The 21,128-nt window shown below is 37.7% G+C and overlaps 1 protein-coding gene across 5 annotated transcripts in view; it reads left to right on the plus strand.

The window, feature by feature from the left end:
* Positions 1-21,128, plus strand: part of GRM1 (glutamate metabotropic receptor 1) — a 176,404-nt gene that overhangs the window by 15,363 nt on the left and 139,913 nt on the right. For all 5 annotated transcript variants that reach the window (XM_018078270.3, XM_018078271.3, XM_018078272.2 and 2 more), the window contains exon 2: positions 19,100-19,349. In XM_018078270.3, coding sequence (XP_017933759.2) covers positions 19,100-19,349 — 250 coding nt within the window. The remainder of the gene's footprint in view (positions 1-19,099; positions 19,350-21,128) is intronic.

Here is a 21,128-nt window from a genome sequence, read left to right on the forward strand (position 1 = left end):
ATATTTGAATCTTAGTCTCAAGGAAACTTGGCTTTATGCTGTTAGTATCTTTGTGGTGACAAGGACCATTGTTACTTAGAATAAAGGGAAAAGGATATTCTCCATACTGTAATCAGGAGCAGCAATAGGCAAAAGTACACATCTTAAAGAACAAGATGTGTACAAGAAGTACAGGTGTTTTCCCCTTGATTTCTGCAACTTTGATTTTTTTCAGAGCATTTAAGTTCTGTATGTAGCAAGAAGTTCTGCTCCTCTGCTAATTAGGAGTAGAGAAGAGGGATCCAAATATGTGTCAGAGTTAAATGAAGGAAACAAAACAAAACATTTTAACTTAATCCTAACTCATTTTAAAATGGGGATTGACTGCACCTTAACTGTAGAGATAGGTGATTCATTCATGTATTTATTATGGAAAAGTGCTTTAGACAACTGAAAGGAAATTATTTCAACATTAAAAATATTTTGTCTTGGGGCACTCTTACTATGAGCCAAGGAGGGAAACATGGCAGTGGTTCTTATTTTACATGGTATCACCGATTACACTAACTGAAGAGATAGATTCTGGATCAACTTTTCCTCTGAGAAAATGAGAATACATTTTTTTAAAAAGAACTGTCAAATATTGAACTGCTGTATTTTGAAAGAACTTTTTATATGTTTGTTGTGGCCAACCACCCACACAGCTACTTGCTCACTCCTCCCCACTCTACACCAATGGAACCAGGAGAGAAAAAAGGAAGAAAAGCAAATCCAAATTAGCTGCAAATCCAAGGCACAGCCCCATACAGGCTGCTATTAAAAAAGTTCACTCCAATGCAGCCAGATCCAGTAGAGTCCAGCTCAGGAAACACTGTATTCAGTGACCAAGTCACTCTCCTGTGTGTGTGTGTAAGATGTATTTTCTTACCCTCTCCTGTTGAAATTGCTGCTGTAATGCCCACTTCTCTGATAAGTGCTCCAAACGCCGATCTGCTTGATTTGAACTTTTATGTCTGCAGAGGCCTCATTGAGTTTGTAACATCATACTGAGGCTTTCACAACTAATACCTTAGAGATAGCACCATTAGCATTTCAAACTGCAGCCAGTCAAGGACTTGGAAGTGTAAAATTACTTAGTCTAGATTTATAGCCTAGAGCATTCTAATGGACAGTTCCTAGGTGGCACGCTTTGTGCTTAAGTAGCCTGAGTATCTATGGGACTGACTGTGCTGACAAGATATAAGAACTTGTTACAGATAAATGAAATTTCATACCATTTTGAAAGTTTATCCATTTTTTAAGATATTCCCAAGCGTTGTAGAAGCCGTAGTGTCATGAGAACTTCATTTGTTTTGAAATAGGAGTTATATTTTAGAAATACAGAGTAGAGACAGAAGTCCAGTTTTAGTGCCACTTGAGCAGAAGTTTCTCGAGACACAGTCCAACTCAAAATCACGTGATTCTTCAAGCATCTCCACAGCATTACCTTCAGTGCTTATCCATCATAATTACCAAGTCAGTAATTGCAACCCATGATGGATTCCAAGATCCCATATGTGCAGCATTTTTACTTCCTGAGAGTTTAAATTTGTGTGTGTGTTTAACTGCATTTTTTGTTGTCTGTGTCAAGTTTACTGATTTACCTAGATCAGGATGCACTAGTAACTTGTCTCCCAAACTTTTGTTCATTTGCAAATGTTATTGGTAATGCTTTTGTATTTTTTTTTTTCAGGTCACTGATTAATGTTAACTAGTAAAATCTAAGAACAGATCCTTGTGGGAGACAATAAAGAGACACCCATTAAATTAGTGTTCCTTTACTACAAGTATATGTTGAAGCCTACCAACCAGACTTTCATCTATTTTATGTATGCAACACAGATTCTTATAATTCCAGGTTCATAGTTAAAATGTCATGTGAAATGAAGGTAGATGTCCTTTGGAAATCTAGCTGTACTGTATTGATATTATTACTTTTTATAACCAAGCTTGTAAATCCAATGATAAAAGATGTTTTGGATAATTGGAAAGTTCTAATTTCCACATACACATAATGATTGACAACTTTTACATTGTCCCACTCTCTTAATTTTTTTCCTACACAAGTACCATGTCAGCTCCTGAGTTGTTTTGTCCAAAATGGATGTCAGGCTGACAGACCTGCAATTACTCAGGTTAACTCACTTATCCTTTTCAAGTATTGCACAATACTGCTTTTGTTGCAGTCCTCTGGCACTTTTCAACTTCTAACAGCTACTGGAAATAGTTTCTAGTATTTCAGAGAGCTTGCCAGCAACTTCAGAAGTTATCTGAACACATCCATTTAAAAATGCCTGCCTTTTAGAGCTGCCACTTGATTTCCTTCTGAGTTGGGAAGGGAAATTACCATTCATCGTCACCACCACCACCACCTCCATCATCTTCTGGTATGTATACATTGTCTGTCTCTTTCCCTAAATACAGAAAATAAAAGCTTACTAAATGCCTCTTTCTATTCTGCAGAATACCTTCTAGCACTGACCCATCATCATTATCCTTTATCGTTGTCCTTTTCTTTCTTTCTTTCGTTCTTTACTTTTCTTAAGTTCCCAGCTTCTAAAGTTTCTCTGTTGAACCTTTTGGACTCCCATACCACTGACTGTAGCCAAATGACATAATTTCATTTTTTTTCTGTGAGAGGAAGGCCAGTTCAGATCCAAGCAAGGAAAGTGACTGGGATGTCTTACTGGGAGAGGCAGAGGAAGGCACAGCTCTGCTGCCCAGTTTGTCTGTGCTTACTCTGGAAGGCAGGGGCAGTTTGTGTCATTAAGGGCAAGAGATGACACATGAGGTGCTGCTGTGGGAGTGACAGATCTCAAGAGCAGCAGTCAGGGCCACTTGACTCCACATCTCAAGATCTGCCAGGAGCGACCAACCTGCTACTCCAGAGCTTTCACCCAGCCCTGTATCCCAGGACCCCTCCTCCCATCTACTCCTGCTTTTGGCAAACTTTGCATCAGCTCCAGCTACAGAGCTCCATGTATAGCAGGTGAATGGTGGTTCTGTGTGTGCAGAAGATGGCAAATCTCTGATGGTGTTACTGAGAAAGGTTGCCCAGTCAACGTTTGGGCCACTTGAGTCATTGTTGTTGCTTTTAGTGGTGCCTACAGTTGGGTTTTGCATTGAAGAAAGACATATTTTGTTTCTCAAGGATGGCAAACACAGCAGTTGTTTCAGGGGAACTGTCTATTCGCAGGGTAGAGTTAAGACATACCTCAACTCTGTGAGAAAATAAAGAAAAGTGGTCATTTGTGATTAAAAAAGAAATCTCATAGCAACCCATTGGTAAGAGACAAAGGGTTCATTCCTCTCTTGCTGTATATAAACACACGAACATACAGAAGTGCTTCAGATGTTTTTCACTGACATACTGTTTTGTGTTCATTAATCTCTTGTAATATAGATAACCACTCAAAATAAAATATTATTTAGGAGGGAAGAAAAAAAAAAACAACTAATCCACTCAAATTGAGTTGTCAAGACAAAAATAACTTGTGGAGATCTCAAGAAATGTTAAAAATCCAGAAAGATTTCTGCCTTTTCATTTCTTCAGATTTGTTAGATTACAGTGCAGGCAGCACGTCAGAAGAGCAGCAGTGCTTGAGAGAGAGCATTTATCAAGTGCTAACAAGAGGATGAAGGAAAATTGAAATGCCATTACAGCCTTATTCTTCGTTAAAAGTGAAGCACTATATTTTCCACTAATTCATTTCGACAGATGATATTTTGACAGAGCTGACATCTATAACAAAATGTGACTAAAGTGGATGCAATTCAGGAAGTGATGTTTCATTTTTTTCCCCTAGCGTTATGATATCAGTGTAAAAGATAACTCAGATTTGGATTTCTTTTTTCTAGAATCCATTTATCTTTGATCATCAATACTTTTTGTTAGAGGCAGACATCTATTTAAAAAATAGCAAACCCATTCATTAACTTCATAGATTGTAAGTAAAATGAAGTAATTAATCTGATTAATATTGCCAAGGAAAACTGTTGCATCTAACCTCTATTCCCAGGCAATTTGTGAGGTGATATTTTAAAGCACAACCTTGCTAACAGCCTTTTCTGTCTCAGTTTGGATTTTTTCATTGATAATGCAAGCATTTTATTAGAACTGTTGATGAGATTTAACAGAAGATTAAGTTTTGGAAGGGGGGTGGAGCAGGGAACTCTTGCAAGTTACTTTTCTATAAAGTTTCAGTTATAGCTCTCTTTGGGGTACAGAGTTGAAAGCAAGGCTGGCAGTTAGTGTTCCAACAAGATGTTGCAGAGGTGTTTCAGATGTAACTATTATTCACAACTGTTTGCTAGTTATTAAGATAGACTCTAATCTGGGGCTGAGAAGTGCCAAGCAAAACTCATCACAACAGGATTTTAGTCCAGATAAAGGCCCTGCTGTCCCTGAGCTTTTCTTTAGATGTTATGATGAGGCTTTTCTAATGCTCATTGAGTGAAAGTGATTACATCAACCACAAATACTTTTAGTAAGCAGAACAGGGCATGAAGCCACAAAGCCACTGTACTAATGAAGAGGTCAATGAATGCTTACACGAAGAGATGTGATTCTCCCCAGGCAGCTGTAATAGCAGTGCACCACCAAACTTTGGCCCCTGTGCCACTGAGAACCTAGTTACTCAGTTGTCTTTCTGAGTGGTTTTTTTTGCCCACAACTGAATGATGAAAAAATCAGACACAGTTTATTTGGCTGCAGGCTGCTATGGGATAGATTATGTCAGGAAGTTCCTATATGTTAATTCAGTAAAAAAGTTTGCCTGCTTTTCCCTTTTTTAATAATTACAGTAATAATGTGTCAGACAATGTATTAAAAGTAGTATCTTTAAATATTATCTTTAAATAAGAAGTTAAATCTACCTCTATTAGAGTCTAGCGATTTACATTTTTTATCAGATCCTGTTTTGTTTCCTCTCTAATCTCTTAGTTTGTTTTTAGCATGTCTTATTGGTTTGACATGCCCGCTTTGTCGGCTAAGGAAGATGCAATAAGACAGTCTGGAAATAATGTCATTCTATATTGTAAGAATTCTCAGAGGCATTGTATAAGCCTGCAACCCACAATTTTTTCATCAATCATTCACTTGAGCCTCTGTTTTTGAAAAATAAAATCAATAGGTATTCAGTCTAGATAATTTCAGACTTTTTTTAAAGGGCACCATGTTTGGTTTTAGGTTAATAAGAGCTTGAAATTTCTCAGAAAGTACTGACTTAAGATTAGGGCAGGCAAACTATTTAGCTAAAAATGGAAATCCTAAAGCAAAAATACTATACTAATAGTCATCAGCCAGAATAAAGCCTTTTCACAGAATCACAGAATATTCTGAGTTGGAAGAGACCCACAAGGTTCGAGTCCAACTCTTAAGTGAATAGCCTGTACAAGGGTCAAAAATAGAATATAATTATGTATCTTTCATGTCAGCTGACCTTTAGCAGACTTCAAAAGCTTCTTCCAGAGTGATTTGTCTTTTCTGATTCTTTGGTCATCTTGCCTTGGCACTTTCACTCCCTAACAAAATGTACCTGATGGTCCGCCAGAGTTCAATAATGATTTCTGGGGTTTTTATACTGCTTTTAGATTTTCCCAGTCTGTACACTGAAGTTTTTTTTTAAATTAATCTCAGAAGAGATAATGAATTTATCTCTTAGGTTCCCAAAAATCTAGGAGCGTCCATTGTCAGATATGCATTTGTGCTTTTAAACTTGGCCCCACTGTACTGCTGTATCTATTCTGGTAATACAGTCCTCTTGCATCTATACAGACAACAGGCACCAAAGAATACAAAGAGGAATGCTGGAACCAAGAAAAAAAAAAAGTTAGAAGACAAGTATTGCTGATATATATTAAAATCTCCAAATGTACACAGTTTTAATCCCTTGGTCTTTCACTGCATCGAGTTGGAATGGCATTTTTAAAACTGTCAAAAATTTAAGCCCTAAGTCCCTCTTCTGTTTTTGCACTTGTATATGCATTAACCCCAGATTCAATCAGTGAAATCTGCATCCTCAATATGAAGTAGGTTTTTGCTCTCGCTCTGTCATTTAGCATGCTTTCCAACAGCTTATAAATAGTCTAGTTACCAAAGCTGAAAATTGAGGTCTGCCTAAAGCATCTCCTTCTCATAGTATGTTAATATGCATAACCATATGCTTTTCTGATTATATTAAAACCTGTACAGATGTATATGATAAGATTGTAGTTCCTTTGAAAATACCATAGCAATGTGGGATATGTTTTTAAGGATAAAGCTAATCTTAGACACAAAATGTCATACACATTAAATACAACACCTAATTGTTGTTATGTAGGAAGGAGGACAACAGAAAAATCTAACAAATGTACTATAAGTTCCTACAAATTCTGGCCATAATTCTGAGGTTCTTTGTTGCCAATGATTTTCCAGGAATGAGCTTGCTCACAGTTGGGCCATTAATTCCTGTCATCAGACTAGCACTTCAAGAGCAGCCTTCTGTATTTGTACTCACCCTCCCAGATGCATCAAAACCGCATTCACAGCCCTCCTCCTCTGGTAAGGGACTGCAGTGACAGTGGCAGAGAGGCCATCGCATTAACAAATAGAGTCAGTCCAAACTATCTTTGGTGGGCATCTTTTGCTCAATGTCCATATGGGACCTACAGCTTGGAATGAGTTGCTTTTTATTGCTCATTGAAGTTGTGTATATTGCATACATGAGGGAGTTTCTTATCTCTTTATTCCTCTGAGTAAGCATCCTAGAGAGGTTTAAACTGAATCTATAAAGGAAACAGCCTGAAATCTCTGACAACAGTTTGTGTATGATTTCCTTTACCACTAGCAGTGTTTTCTCCCTCCCTTCCCCATTGATGTTTTATCTGTGCAATCAGGAAGCCTTGAGCTGAATCCTGATTACACCAGAGGAAATGAACGGTGGATAATTTCAATATTACCATCTGATGCTCAAAGAGTTTCAAAGGAGAGAGAAAAAAATTTAAATAAAAACACTGTTCACTATTTATTTAACACACGAATGGTGAAAAATATAGCAGCATTTTAAGAACAGAGAAATCCTGCTGATAATGAAACAGCTAAAATACTTTCTGCACTGTATAACTCTCCTAGTGTGTAACTGGTATCTGAGCATCTGAGTAGACTCACAGATGTTCCAAAGTTTCCTATTCCAAGCAGCTGTGGTTTTGTTTTGGTATACAATTACATACAGAAACATCACTCTCTTTATCCAATTTAATTATTGAGTCTAATAGGAGACAGCTCTTCAAAACCAGTTAAGATGAAGGTGTCCTTTAAGATCACTGTATGAAAATCAGCTACTCAAAAGACAAGTGCATGCAAACCATACAAATAAATTATTCAATTGCATGAATAATACTGCAAAGAAAGATAACATTTACAATTAATAAAAGGGAGATATCATTACCATCCAAAGTGGTACGTACCTTGTATATCTCCTAGTTATGTCCTAAGAAGAGTCATTATTTTCTTTCCACGACAGCATGGGAAGCATCAAGATTTTCTAAGTTATTCTGCTGAAATCTTGATTCTGTAGTAACAATCATCAAATCTAACAAATATTTTGTTTACTACGAAGTACGGGAGATTACATGGGACTCGTAAAAAGGACTACCAGGTCTTCTTTGCCATGCCAGAAATGCTTTGCTGGGGGGAAAAAGTTAATGTGAAACCACAGTGGTATATAGGATTTGCAGTAGCCTTTGCACTGTTGATTTTTTCACTCCAAGAAGACCCATTTCTCCTCTCTGGCTATCTAACACTTTTACGAACTTTTTATGAGCTTGCTGTTACAAATAGCCTCTCTGGTTTTTTGCTTCTTTTAATACTTGGCCAACTTAACACCTACGTTTAATACTAATTTATGTTTCTGAAGCTTAGTGGTAGTTAATTAATATGGAAAGTGAACTTTTCAGCCCATTGGAAAAAAAATGGGACAAAGAAAGAAATTAAATTGTCCAATGTAATTAGAAACTGAAAATTTGTTTAATTTTTGATATCAGAGATGTTTTTGTATCAACACCAATTCACTAATTTGTATTTGGATTAGATATAAGAAGCAGATGATATTTGGCCTGAAAACATTCTACGTGTCTGAAGGATTCAGTATCTTCTCAATCAATGTTGCTTACATCTTCTCACAGAATATTATATTATTTTGTACCAGAGGCATGTTAGTGATGTGAGGTTATACAATGTGGTCATAGTTTAAGCCCAGCCAGCAACCAAGCCCCACACAGCCACTCGCTCACTTCCTACCAGAAGGATCAGGGAGAGAATCATAAGAGTAAAAGCTGGAGAACTTGTGGGTTGAGATAAAGACAGTTTAATAGGGAAGGCAAAAGCTTTGCACAAGCAAAGCAAAACAAGGAGTTAATTTACTGTGTCCCATAAGCAGGTGTTCAGCCTTCCACAGGAGAGCAGGGCCCCATCACATGTAACAGTTACTTGGGAAAACAAACACCATTACTCCAAATGTCCCTCCACCCACTTCCTCTATCTTCCCCCTACTTTATATACTGAGCATGATGTCATATGATAAGGAATATTCCTTTGGTCAGTTGTTGTCACCTGTCCTAGCTGTGTCCCCTCCCAGTTTCCCATGCACCCTCAACTTCGTTGCCAGTGTGGCAGTAAAAGCAGAAAAGGCCTTTGCTTTGTGTGAGCACTGCTCAGCAATAACAAAAAGCATCTCATATTATCAGTCTTGTGTTCAGCACAAATACAAAACATAGCCCTGCACTAGCCACTGTGAAGAAAATTAACTCTACCCCAGATGACACCAGCATGAATGCCAAAATGGAATTTGTAGTCTCTTGTGCTTTTGGATCATACCACAATGGTGCACAGCCAGAGCTTCAGGGACTGATTTTCTAGCACTCTCAGCATTAGAAATACATCTGTTGAATTGCTATATTCCTCCTTGTCAAAAGTAATATGCTGCTGGAGAGAAACACATGGCGTATTTTAGCGTGCAGATCAGACTTACCATACTTGTTGTCACAAGATCAAGAAGCATCCATGTTGTCTTTTATTGATTCAGTCAAGGCAGAAACGTTAAACACCCTGAAAATTCACATTGCTCCTCTAAACCCTTGATGAAGACCTTCATCAAAACTCCTGACACACAGTGGGCTTTGCTGTTTCACAGTGCTGAAGCAACCACAAAGACTGCCTGAGGAGTCTCCATAATGTTTTTGCTGAAAAGATCACATCTGCACAGCTGCAGAAGGATGGATTTTTCCTGGCTGTGGGCTGTGAGATCAGAGCCAGCCATGTTGATGCTGCCCTTGGGGCACTGTTGAGACTGAAAGCTTTGTTTCTTTGCTGCCAGCAAAATGCCAAACCTGAGGCCAGTAGGCCACCCAAATCTGTCTCACACTGTGCAACCTTACAGCCTGCTTCATCAGCAGTTAATTACAACATTCCTGCAAATGTTGTAATTTGCAGGAAACTGCAAACTGTGCAAGCATGGTTGTCTTGCTCTCAGTAGCTGATGGTTTTGGATGTGCTCAATATATGCACAGCCTCGGCCTCTCTCTCTCTATTTCACACCTGCCACCCTGCCATCTGAGGTCAAATGCCTCTCCATGCTCTCCCTCTCCTTCTCGAGTTCCTCTCTCAGTAATTGGGACACAGCCTGGCAGAGGTGCCTGCCGTGCCTTCAGCACCCTTGGGAGCTAGGGCAGCACAGCTATCAGGGTGCCAGCAGTCCCTTGCGGGGCCGGCATCCCTGCTCTGCCAACTCTGCCCTGTGTCCAGGGCATCTCCACATGCCCGCTTTGCTGGTGCCCAGTTTCTCTTGTCCCTCACAGGTACAATTCAGGAAAGGACAAGCTGATGGGAGCAAACAGAGCTGAGTCTGGCTTCCCTGGTGTAGGCAGGGGGCTTTGAGAAGGGTCGTTCTCCTCCCCCAGCACGTGTTTCCAGGAATATTTATTTGTGGACAGAGCCAATGAAGTCACAAGGGGATGACACGCTCAGATTCAGATCGTTTTGTGCTGCGTACAGAAGGCTGATGGGATCTTCTTGATGACCGTACAGACTGTGAATCCCCAGAAGCCATTCCTCAGGAGCTATCTGAAAGCCACAGGGCTGTGGGAGTGGAGGAAGAAAAACTGCAATGTCTGGGAAAAAAACCAATATTTCTGTCTTTCTCAGTGAAACGTCTTTCCTTCCATTTCTTAACCAGCAAAGGGTCCTTCTCTTTTCCCTCCATATGCCATTTCACAGGCCTGTATAGCAGCACTGCCTACATCTCCCTAAGGAGGCACAGTGTGTTAAGAACTGCATCAGGAGTGCTGGAAGGGCCCCTCCCCCTGCCAATTCTAAGGCCTCTCCCATTTGGTCCAAAAGCATGGGAAGTGACCTGGGAGCATTCTTGGGTGTGGGCATGGGTGTGGGAGGACTCAGGCTGTCCAAGGGGTACATCCTGGGGTACAGCCTGGTAAAGCTGCATATGGATGCAGACCTGCTGCCCTTCTTAGCTGGCAAGCAGTATCTCAATGTCTCACACGTTCAGGATTATTATTTTCTCCTGCTTACATAAGCCATTTTTTTCTATCTCACAAGCCTGCCATTCTGCAGTTCACTCTTTTGTATTACCTATATGGGAGCTACATAAAGCAAACTACTCATTTGTTTTTTGCTTGTGGCAATGCAGTTTTTACATTAATTTCCTGTAATAGTTCTGCCTAGCTTCTCGGTGTTAAGTCATCTTTTCTTCTGCAGATATCACAGTAGCTTTTGGGGAAAGGTATTTCAAATGTTCTACCATTCAGCAGCAGACATGCCTTTTAATATTGTGTAATGATAACATTCATATTGTGTTAATCCTTGATGTTGTGAACTCGATTGGAAATGATGGCATGAGTATCTCTACTGAACTTTATTATTGAGAGAACTGTTCAAAATTAGGATTTGATTTTCTTTTGTTTATTTTTGAATTTATTTCTGTCAGTAAAATTGTTAATTCTACAAACACTTGTCTATGTATTGAACTTTTCTGCTCTAAGTCTTTTAAAGCATCACTGTGACTATTCAAGTCATCTGGGGCAGTGTTTGCAGAATCAGGTCTTCAACTTAGAGCTTATTAGAAATATTTTGACTAAATGCTTTTTGGAGGAAGATATTACAGAAAAAATATTTATAGCATTACATTCAATCTTTTTGAAAATGTCGATTCTGTAAAAATGAAACACTTCTGTCCAGAAACATTTTATTTTTGCCTATACATTCCAATTCTCTTTCCCTAGACCTTGTTCCTAGATTGTTAAAAATTTTGTTTTGCTCCTTGTCTCTAGCCCTCAGACTCAGCATCTAAACCTTTCTGGCTTTATTTCTTTCTTCTTTTATCAATCCGAGAGTTTCTTCCAAGTGTGATGATATAATTAATTACAAATTGTTGGTCATAATAGTTAAAATTAAAAGTAGGCTGTGAGTCAGGGTGGACAGGTCAAATAATATTAGGAAATTATATTTATTTTCATCAAAATCTTTAATGGACATGTAAGGCAAGGCAGATACTGTTTTTCTTAAGCATATTTAAATTAAAACTCAATTGTTTCCAAATAATATAACATTTTTCTGAATGTTGATACTACAGTATCTAGGGATTTGATAAAGCATACACAAAAAGTTTATCTTCTGATTTGCAACAAACCCCAGGTTTATTCCAATTAGATAAACAGTTTTTCTGGTGATAGATAAGCTATGATTAGGTATAGTTTTTTTAGACAGAAGGCTAAGATTTTTTTGCTTAGATGTTATTCCAGATGTGATATAATTCACATCTAGATCTGTTGCTCACATAAAGTATTGGTGTCTAAAAATTGTATATAAACCAAAATTGCCCCTGAAGGTCATGAATATTTAGCTCTGTACTTCAGGTCAGTAGCTTTTTGCATATTTGTTTCAATGATGTGTGTTAACAACAGTAAAGGAAAAAATTTATTAGTTCATTTGTCTCTCTTAAAAGTTAATAAACATCTGATAGTGCAGCCACTGAAATTTCACTTCAGTGGGAATAGGTCCAAGCAGTAGCTTTCCTTTAATGAGAAAATGAGTACAAAATACACTTTGAAAAGTAATCTCATTTCTAACATACTTTCCAGATACCTCCTAAAGCCATTGATAATGCAGGTCATCAAGAAGTGTTCATACTCTTGCTGACTCTTTTTGGAGCATTTCATGATGTTTGCCCTCTCTAAGTGCCAGCCTGTGAAAAAATATAATTTGTGAGTGTCTTGATTCACAAAAAAAGAATAGCCATCTTTAACTCTAAAAATTATAGGGAAGGTCAGAAACTGATCGCTCTGAGCCAGCAGGTTCAGCAACCAGATAGACAGTAGAAATATGTTTTTAAATTTCCATTAATTCTTTATGTTCAAACTCTCATTTGCAATAGAGTACTTGTAAGCATGATTTTTGATTGCTCAAGGTTTAAATCTTGTGCTCGAAGGTGAGCTAACCTAATTGCATAAATGCCAAAGCATGAGGAGAACTGAACATATACTTCATTCCCTCTTCTTGAAATGTCTGCTCATATTAAAAAACACCTGGATATTGTTCTCCTACTTCGATGTCCCTTCTGGGTATCCTTTCCATTTTTGTAAATGATTTTACTAACTGTAATATTCACAGCAAGCTTAAAAAAATATTCATAGGAGTTGAAACTTTATTCTTACATTTCCTTTCTCCAGACTCGTCAAGAAACATAAAAAAATGTGTGATGCCTTGTTCAACCAATACCAACCAACAGAACCAACCAACAGTTAACATTAGGCATCCTTATTATTATTTTTATTATTTCAGAAAGTATTACTTTTAATACTTTCTGAAAAAAACTGGAATCTCCTTATTGATAAGTCAAGAACAGAAAGACCGAGTTCAGTAAGTAAAGTTGTTACAAGTACTAGGTATCAGCTAGATTTGGAGCTGAAATCCTTTCATTAGAATATAAAACTCTAAAACTTGTTAGATACATAATAAATAATCACTGTCTGTATGCTTTGAATATATTTAGGGGAAAAAATGACATGAGACCTCATTTTGGCATTTTTCTTATTAAGAAAATGTCATTTAGCACTAATGTTCTCATTACTTCAGACTAACTTCACCTGTGCCTGTATTTCTGACAGGAATATAAATTAGTTGATCAAGATGATGCATCTGCTGCTTTCAGGATGAAGGCTTAAATACAGCCACTTTACTCAGTGGATGAGTTTTACTTTTGTCTTGGTCTTCTTTACTAAGGTGAGCTGTTGGCAAAATGTGTGTACTTGGTAATTAGTAACCTCCCATTTAATAAAATCATGTGAATTTTCTTATTTGATATATAATCTTGTTTCTCTAATAAGTTGGATTATGTTAGGAATAGTGTATTTTTTAATGGTTATAACAATCATCTAATTCACCTCCCCTTCTGTTTTTATTTTCTCCCTTGTACTCAGTTTTACTTGACATCAGAAAACAAAAAGACTAGTCTGGCCTCAACAGCTCACTTTCTAGAAGGGCCTGAAGAAAATAAGCTGTATGCACAGATGGTTGAGATCTGGAGTGTACCAAAGATGACTCAGTTCATTCATTTAACATATCCTTCTGGTTTTTGTAATGCTAGAGCGCAGTACCTTGGAAATCTCTGGTGAATCCAGAAAACTTTGCTAATGTAGCTTAAAAGAAGACAGAGTGTTTACAGTGCTGTTTCAATTTCTGATAATGAGTTTCCTTCTCCATAACTAAAGGACAGTGAGGCCATTATTCAACACAAATTCTCTCCAGAATTGTCAAAGGAAATGCAGGGAAATGCTGACTTCCACAGAGCCATGAGTTGGCCTGGGAGGCAAGCCAGTGGTGGTAAAGAGGTCTCTGATACCTACGGGTGGTAGGTAGCAAGCTAAGACCAACTTTATGCTTGGGATAGACCAAAATAACACACATTGGTAGATCCATTTCTACAACTTTTCATTTTTTTGTTAGTCTGTTACATTCAGGGAATAAATATGGACTTTGGCTTTCATTTTTAAGTCTTCTAATCAAAGGTGTGGACAAATAGATGTAAGTGATTGTATTATTACAGTTTAGAAAATGACTACTTTTCATCTGAGATACACTAGCTGATTATTTATGTGCTCCCAACTTGTTACTAACATACTAATTTAAATCTGATGGTTGAACTTTTTTAGTTTGCAATGGACTAAGAGTATATACACGATTATTTAATATGTTTAAACTGATAAGAATTACATTAACATTAGATAACTCGAATTTTTTTTTTCTTATTAAGTGACCCTATTCAAAGATGCTCCTGTGGCATAGGGAAGCATAGTATAAGAGAAAAAACTGTCACTCTTTTTACCTTTTCTTTTTCCTTTTAATATTTAGTGGTGCAAGACTTTCCAGTCTTCTCAGACTTATATTTGACAACTATGCAGTTACTGCCATATTAAATACCATCACTAGTTGTTACAAATTAGTTATTGCAATATGTCAGGAAGTAACTTGATAGTCAGATTGTGTGCTTACTTTGCTCTTCTCAAATAATCTGCCTTTGCAGTAGCAAAGCTTTTCAGTAGTTATTCCTTGCTGTTATGTCATGCTGTCCTCTTGTTCTCATCTAATTTTCTCTCTGCCAAAAAGCAGTTAATTAGCTGAAGAAAAGAGATGCCTTATAGTGAATCGATACTGAACACTGAAACAAACGTCATACCTCCAGCAATCTACAAGCTTGGGAGAGGTGAACAAACAGATTATAATGTTGAGAAAGAAGAGTACAGAGAATAGTTTCTCACTTGTTATTTTGAAAAGAGGGATCTTCTTGCTATATGACTTATCTCTGTAGTACCCTTCGGTGAAGGTAGATTTTGTGGTTGTATCATCAGTGCATTGCCTTTGCTGTGTGCTTGTGGGGTGTATGCTTTTTTGTTTTTTGTGTATGCTTTTATTTTTTTGTGTTCATCTCTGATGTAGTTGCTGTTGTTTAGTGGAATAAATACAGTAAATAAGCCCCTAAAGGTGAGGAATAGGTGACCTCATCTGAAGAGATTGCTCATGGCCCAGGTAGGTGAAGTAACTCTTGCTCCTTAATTTTTGTAATTTAAGTGCATTGGAACATTCTTCCAGTTCTCTGCTGTAGATTTTGTTGGGTTTGTAGGTGCTTCTCTAAAATGATCTTAAAAAGAGACCCCTTGGTATTTCCTGTCGACACCGAAAGCAGAGTGAGAAAGAACAGTCTCAGTCTTCCTCTTCAGCGTGAAGATCTTTAAGATTTTTTCTAAACAGGTATTAGCCTATATTTCAAGGGAATGTTCTCTTCAGCACAAATATGAATGGTTCACATTTCCTTATATTATCACATAACTAATCTCTATCCTTGAATGAAATCAGACATGGATTTATGCAGGGCACATTGTTTTGTGGCTTAGGAAGACCCACACAGCCATTTAAGAAGACAATCTCCAGGATCCTCAAAAGTGCCTCATTGCAGAGCTGTTTCTGCTGTATTTCATAAATGAAAAAATAAATGGTTCTCTTGACAAGGAGAATGGGGAAAAGTTTGGCATATAGCTATAATAAAAAAAAAAGAATATAAACCTTTTAGATGGAGCTCATGGGTTCTGCTCCCCACACTACTAAAGTGTTAATATAAGCAAATAGTGTTACTTTCAGTATAGTTGTGGCACAAATGTAATATCTACTGGCTCAAAGGAGCAATTTGTGAAGCTGAATTTTTGTTAGTTACTTCCTTTATACGTCTTCTGTTGATCAAGATAACATCTTTGATTTTTACTACACTATCTTAATGTTTTTATTAACATATTTAATGCATGGAATGCAATGAGTGAGAATAATTACCACTACATGGATCTCTCAGCAGCATCTTTAGATATGTGGATCCCTCCAAGAAATGGCCTTGTCTAGGATTTTTGAAGTGGTGAAGCAAAGCTTTCTTTGGCACTGAGAGAAAAGTGTTGAGAAAAGTGTTAAAAAATGCTCTTGGTTAAATTGCAGCCATGACAGATTTAAAATTTACCTTTATGCTTCTGTACAGACTCTGCTTGAAGCATGTAAGTAAAATATCTGGTTTTTTGAATAGGGTACAAGTTTAACAGAGTTTAAAAAATTGTCAAAAATTCACAAGGTGTTTGTGGTGCTCAAAGTATGTTACTGGCTTGCCTAGTTTTGGGTAGGGGTCAGAAAGAAAATCATTTGTTTGTAGTCTCACAATAATAAGTACTTTTACTTTTCATAGCTGATCCTAATAGCAAAGGGCAGTTGCAGATAAGCTTGGATCTTTTCTTCAATGGCTCTTTCAAAGGAAAAAGATCCTCAGCCTGGGGCCCTGTTGTAACTGTTCACTGACTACAATCATGCACAGATTTATTTCATTACATGTTTCCCCTCTCAGCTCTTGCCTGTGTGTGGATTGAAATGGGTGTGCCCACCAAGCTGGTACAGATGGTTGTGTTCTTGGCTATTGCACAGAATTAATTGGTGTTTTCTATTCTATATATGCCCTTACATTGTGCATACTCCAGTAGCTGAGTGCATTGAACAATGTATATAACATCTGTCACACATTTATTTTCTCCCTGATCCTTTCTCTTGGAGGGGAAAGATGTGCAGCATGTTGTCTTGCTCTGGGAGCAGATCAAACAGGCTTTAAGAGGACGTCCTGGGTCAGCAAGTCTTGTCTCTGGCTGTTCAGACTTCTTACTTTACGTTATGCTCTTGTGAGCTGAGCAAGCTCCAGTCTAACATCAGATTTCTTTGTGCTGCTATTGAAAAGCTGTTATGCTACTTTCATGTAAGGATTAGAAAGCTTTCATTTTCAGCTGCAAATTTTCTGCCTTGTGTTTTGCCTATTTCATCTTATGTCTATGGTGTTATTGATCCTAATTAGCTTTTCTCCTAGACTCTCTAGCATGCTTAACTGAATTTATAGACAACAATCTTCCTCTTACTGCATATTTTGGTAGGCTGTTGTACTGTTGGTACAGGTGTAACTATGTTTGAAATAATTGTTATTTCATCAAAATTAAAGCTGAGAAAAATCATTCAAAGCAGATTTCATTTCTTGAAATCCTTAACTTGAACTACAGTAGAATTAGTGTTGTACTGATTCATGACAAAATCCCATCTTACTTTAATGTTTAGGAAATATTACTACATTTATTTTCTAATATGCATTGCCCAAACATCTAATAAAATTCAGTTTAGTCCCCCATCTTGCCTTAAGTGAAACTTTAGGAATAATCCTACTGGTTTCAAATGAGTTTGTGTTGAACAAAGCTCAACATGAAATTGCAAAATATATCCTAATTTCCTTCCAAAGCATAAGGTGCTTGCAAATGGCAAATCAGTGGTGAGGTTGTCCTGCCTCGTTCTGGCACCTGAGGCAAGTCATCAAAGCAGTATGACTCAAACCATACTGCTTTGAGCTAAATCCCTTGATGACTGCAGGTTATGTATGGCCTTTAAATACCTGGAAATGCCTCCATCTGTGTCCCTCTCAGCATATGACAATCCCTATACAAGGCCTCATTGTTTACCCCTATGCAGGGCTGGCGAATGGGACTGCTGAGCCCGGGGGGTGGGATGCTTGGTGGTGTGTTCCCACCAGGTACAGCTCTTCCTCTCTTCTCTCCTCCCCGCAGTCGTGTAGAACCGTGGCATTACTCCTGCTCTGGGGTATGTCTGGCTCACAGAAAAAAAACAGACTGACCTGATTGCTGAATCTGGTGTTGAGTCACACACTAGAAAAGAGGCCATTCTGCTGTGTTTCAAATTTGTAAGAAACTAGGGTGCTTCAATGCAAAGGGCTGGGGAACTTCAATTTTGTGTTTGACACTAGATCTAACAGGTTTGTCTGGAGTCTAGTATGACTATGACTGCCATAGTGTGTCTGATCTGCAGTAAATGATCCACATGTCTGGAAAAATGCACTCATTTCTACTAGATTTATACAGAAATGCCTGAACTCTCTCGTGCTAAATGTTCTTTCTGATGGCTATACCTTTCGAGGAGTTTTTTTAAATTTATTTATTTTAATGTGTGTGTGTATGAAAGAATTTAGGCTGATTTAGAAGTCTTCCTCTTTGCCATTTGCTATTTCAAACTGTTGTTGCAAATGAGGAAGAGGGACCTTTTCAGTCACCCCTTGCTCAAAAAGCTCTGGGTCTAGAAGTGATCAGTGTATTTGATGTTACTCTCTCAATAAATTAAGGAAACATTTTGGATGTGGATAGCATCAAATTAGTGCTTCTATTTTTGAACCATTTCTTGTTACTGTTAATAGATATATTTTTTTGTAATCCATCTGCTCCTTCCTCTTCCCTGATGGATGTTCATCATAAATCCTTTGCTCATGGCAGGCATAAAATATTCAAAGAAAACTTGAGGTTTCACCTGTCTCCATAGCTGAAGGCAGCTTGAGTTTTGTAAAACTGTTGATTTGGCTTGCTAAGTGTATAAATAAAAGTGAATTTGAGAATCAGTTTTTATATTGTTTGGACCACACAGTTCAAATATTTCTATACTAGGAAGAGTTATTTCTGGTCAGTCAAATTAGTATAAGTGGCTTTCAAGACATTACCAGATACGTGTGTTTTAATTTGCGTTTATCTTTCATTCACTTTTATGAGCATAGACTGTGTATGGTACAGAATGGCTTGGAACCGAATCCTTTTTTTGTCTTTATTATACCTGTTTTTCTGGATTAGCACAATTGTCACTTTTGCCATAGAAATGTTAATAAACCTTTATTCTCACTGTCTGATCTGTCTTTATCCTCTTTTCTACCTATCTATCCCTTGTTTGCCTTTAATACCCGTTGTCAAATCAATGTAAGGAAAGAAACTTGAAGTCTTCAGGTCAGTTAAGACCTACTGATACATGGATATCCTGTTCCACTGAACTCTGAGTATGTTCACTTTGATGGGTCCCCTTTGCTCTTCTTTCTGCTAATGGTAGTTGATTTTTGGGGGGGGGGGAAGCTATCCTTTTCCCACCACAGTTAAATGCATTATATAATCTAAGCCTTTTTTTTTTTTTTTTTAACAGGAAATTATGGGGAAAGTGGAATGGAAGCCTTCAAAGAGCTGGCTGCCCAAGAGGGTCTCTGCATTGCTCACTCTGACAAGATCTACAGCAACGCTGGGGAAAAGAGCTTTGATCGCCTGCTCCGCAAGCTGCGAGAAAGGTTACCCAAAGCCAGAGTGGTGGTTTGCTTCTGCGAGGGAATGACAGTGAGGGGGATCCTCATTGCCATGAGGCGCCTGGGGGTGCTTGGGGAGTTCCTGCTAATTGGAAGGTAAGACTCTGAGTGGGATTTCTCTGCCTGTTCTCTCCCTCTTGCCCTGCAGGCAGGTGTTTGATTTCAGAACTGTGCAGCTTAGCTACCTGCAATTTCCATGTTTACTTGTCTAATGAATGAAGTGGCAAGATGGCAGAGCAGATCTCACAAAAGGGGATATGACTGTATATGGCAGCTTAATCGGAGGTGATACCTTTTGCAGAAGTAAATTCTAATTACTAACTCCTTTATATGGATATATGACATTAGTGGTTTTGTGCTTTTGCACACTCTAGAGGAATGTTTCACGGACAGAATTTAGAACAAAGTAGGGAGTGAAAGATTCTAGTTACAGAATGTGATCTGGAAGTGTGAAGTGACAAAATTTCATGTGTTTAACTAAAGATGTCTCTTGAAAATTTGAAACGCCAAATTATTGAATGGTTTTGATTACTTGAACTTTTTTCCAGTCTTGTGATTACAATCTGGCATTCTCAGTTGCACGCTGTTCTGATCTTTGCTGTTGAAAGCTGGGGCACTGATATTATGCAGACTTGTTTGGTTTTTAAAACATCAAACTTGCTAATGTCTAAATGAAGATGTATGTGTGTTTTTATATTACCAGAGTAACAGTGCAGATGCGTTGGACAGACAAAGGATATTTTTATTAAAACATGAATGATTGCTTTTTTCTACTAGAGTTTATCTTTGTAGGTATTCACTGAAATATGGTAATTTTAGTTCTATCACATATAGTCTATCCACATTTCCATTTTTGTGATAGTTCTTATTTTGAGGCTTCTTTGACTTCCACCTTGATTTTTGCAATGTCTTTATGTCCTTTTTTCTGTCTTGATGAATCTTGTTCAAATGATGAGGACTGATATTTTGTCTTCTTTGTTAGATTGATAATGTCTGTTTTAATACTTCTATTTACTGTTTGATTCTTTCTTATTTATTATTTTAAAATTCCTTCAAGAAATGTTTAAATTAATTCCTTCAAGGCCTTTGATAGTTGTGTCCACACCTATTCAGCTTCTGTTGTCATCTGATCTCATCAGGCTTCTTTTTCTCCCTTTCTTTCCTGAAAGTCTTTGTGTCTGTCATTGTCATGACTGGAATCCTCTCCTTTTGCTCTGTGCTATAATATTGGTCTCCCCCTGATTGTATTGCTCCTCAAACCCCACAGTTATGATTTCTATGCCAGATAGCTAATCTGACCCAAGTAATAGTCTGAAAACAACCAGTCACTCTTAAATTTTTCTTTTGTTGCAGTCTTTGTTTGCAGTCTATTTGGAGCAGAGACTGTACCTCTAGAAGGTTGTGAAGATAAGATGTAGAACATCTGGAGAATGCTTAGCATTAAAATGAAACCAAGAGTAAGGTGATATTGAAAATGATATTATGTCCTAGATTGCGTACGTGTGGTTCACAGGCATCGTTCAGTTTGCATCAACTGAAATGAATAATGGAATGCTTCACTACTGATGTGTTTCAACTATGGTTTTTCAGTTAATAGAATAAACTGACTATAATAGAATGAGTCTGAGTGACAGCATCTCTGGTCTTTTAGTAAATGCCCTGGAGCATTAGGTAATGCTATGCTTTCTTCATGTGTTATCACTGCAATGGTGTCCCATTGTTCACCTGATTTTGGTGTTCCTTCTTGATGCTGTCCATGTAGAGAGCCAACAAAGGAATTAAGCCTCCTATATTGAGCACCAAACCTAGGTACTTTGGTAGTACAAACCTTAGTTTCCTATTAGACCACTTACTTGATCCCCTACTCCTTGGATG

The sequence above is a fragment of the Manacus vitellinus genome, unplaced genomic scaffold (assembly GCF_001715985.3).
Source record: "Manacus vitellinus isolate BGI_N305 unplaced genomic scaffold, ASM171598v3 scaffold_4_pilon, whole genome shotgun sequence".
NCBI lineage: Eukaryota > Metazoa > Chordata > Aves > Passeriformes > Pipridae > Manacus > Manacus vitellinus.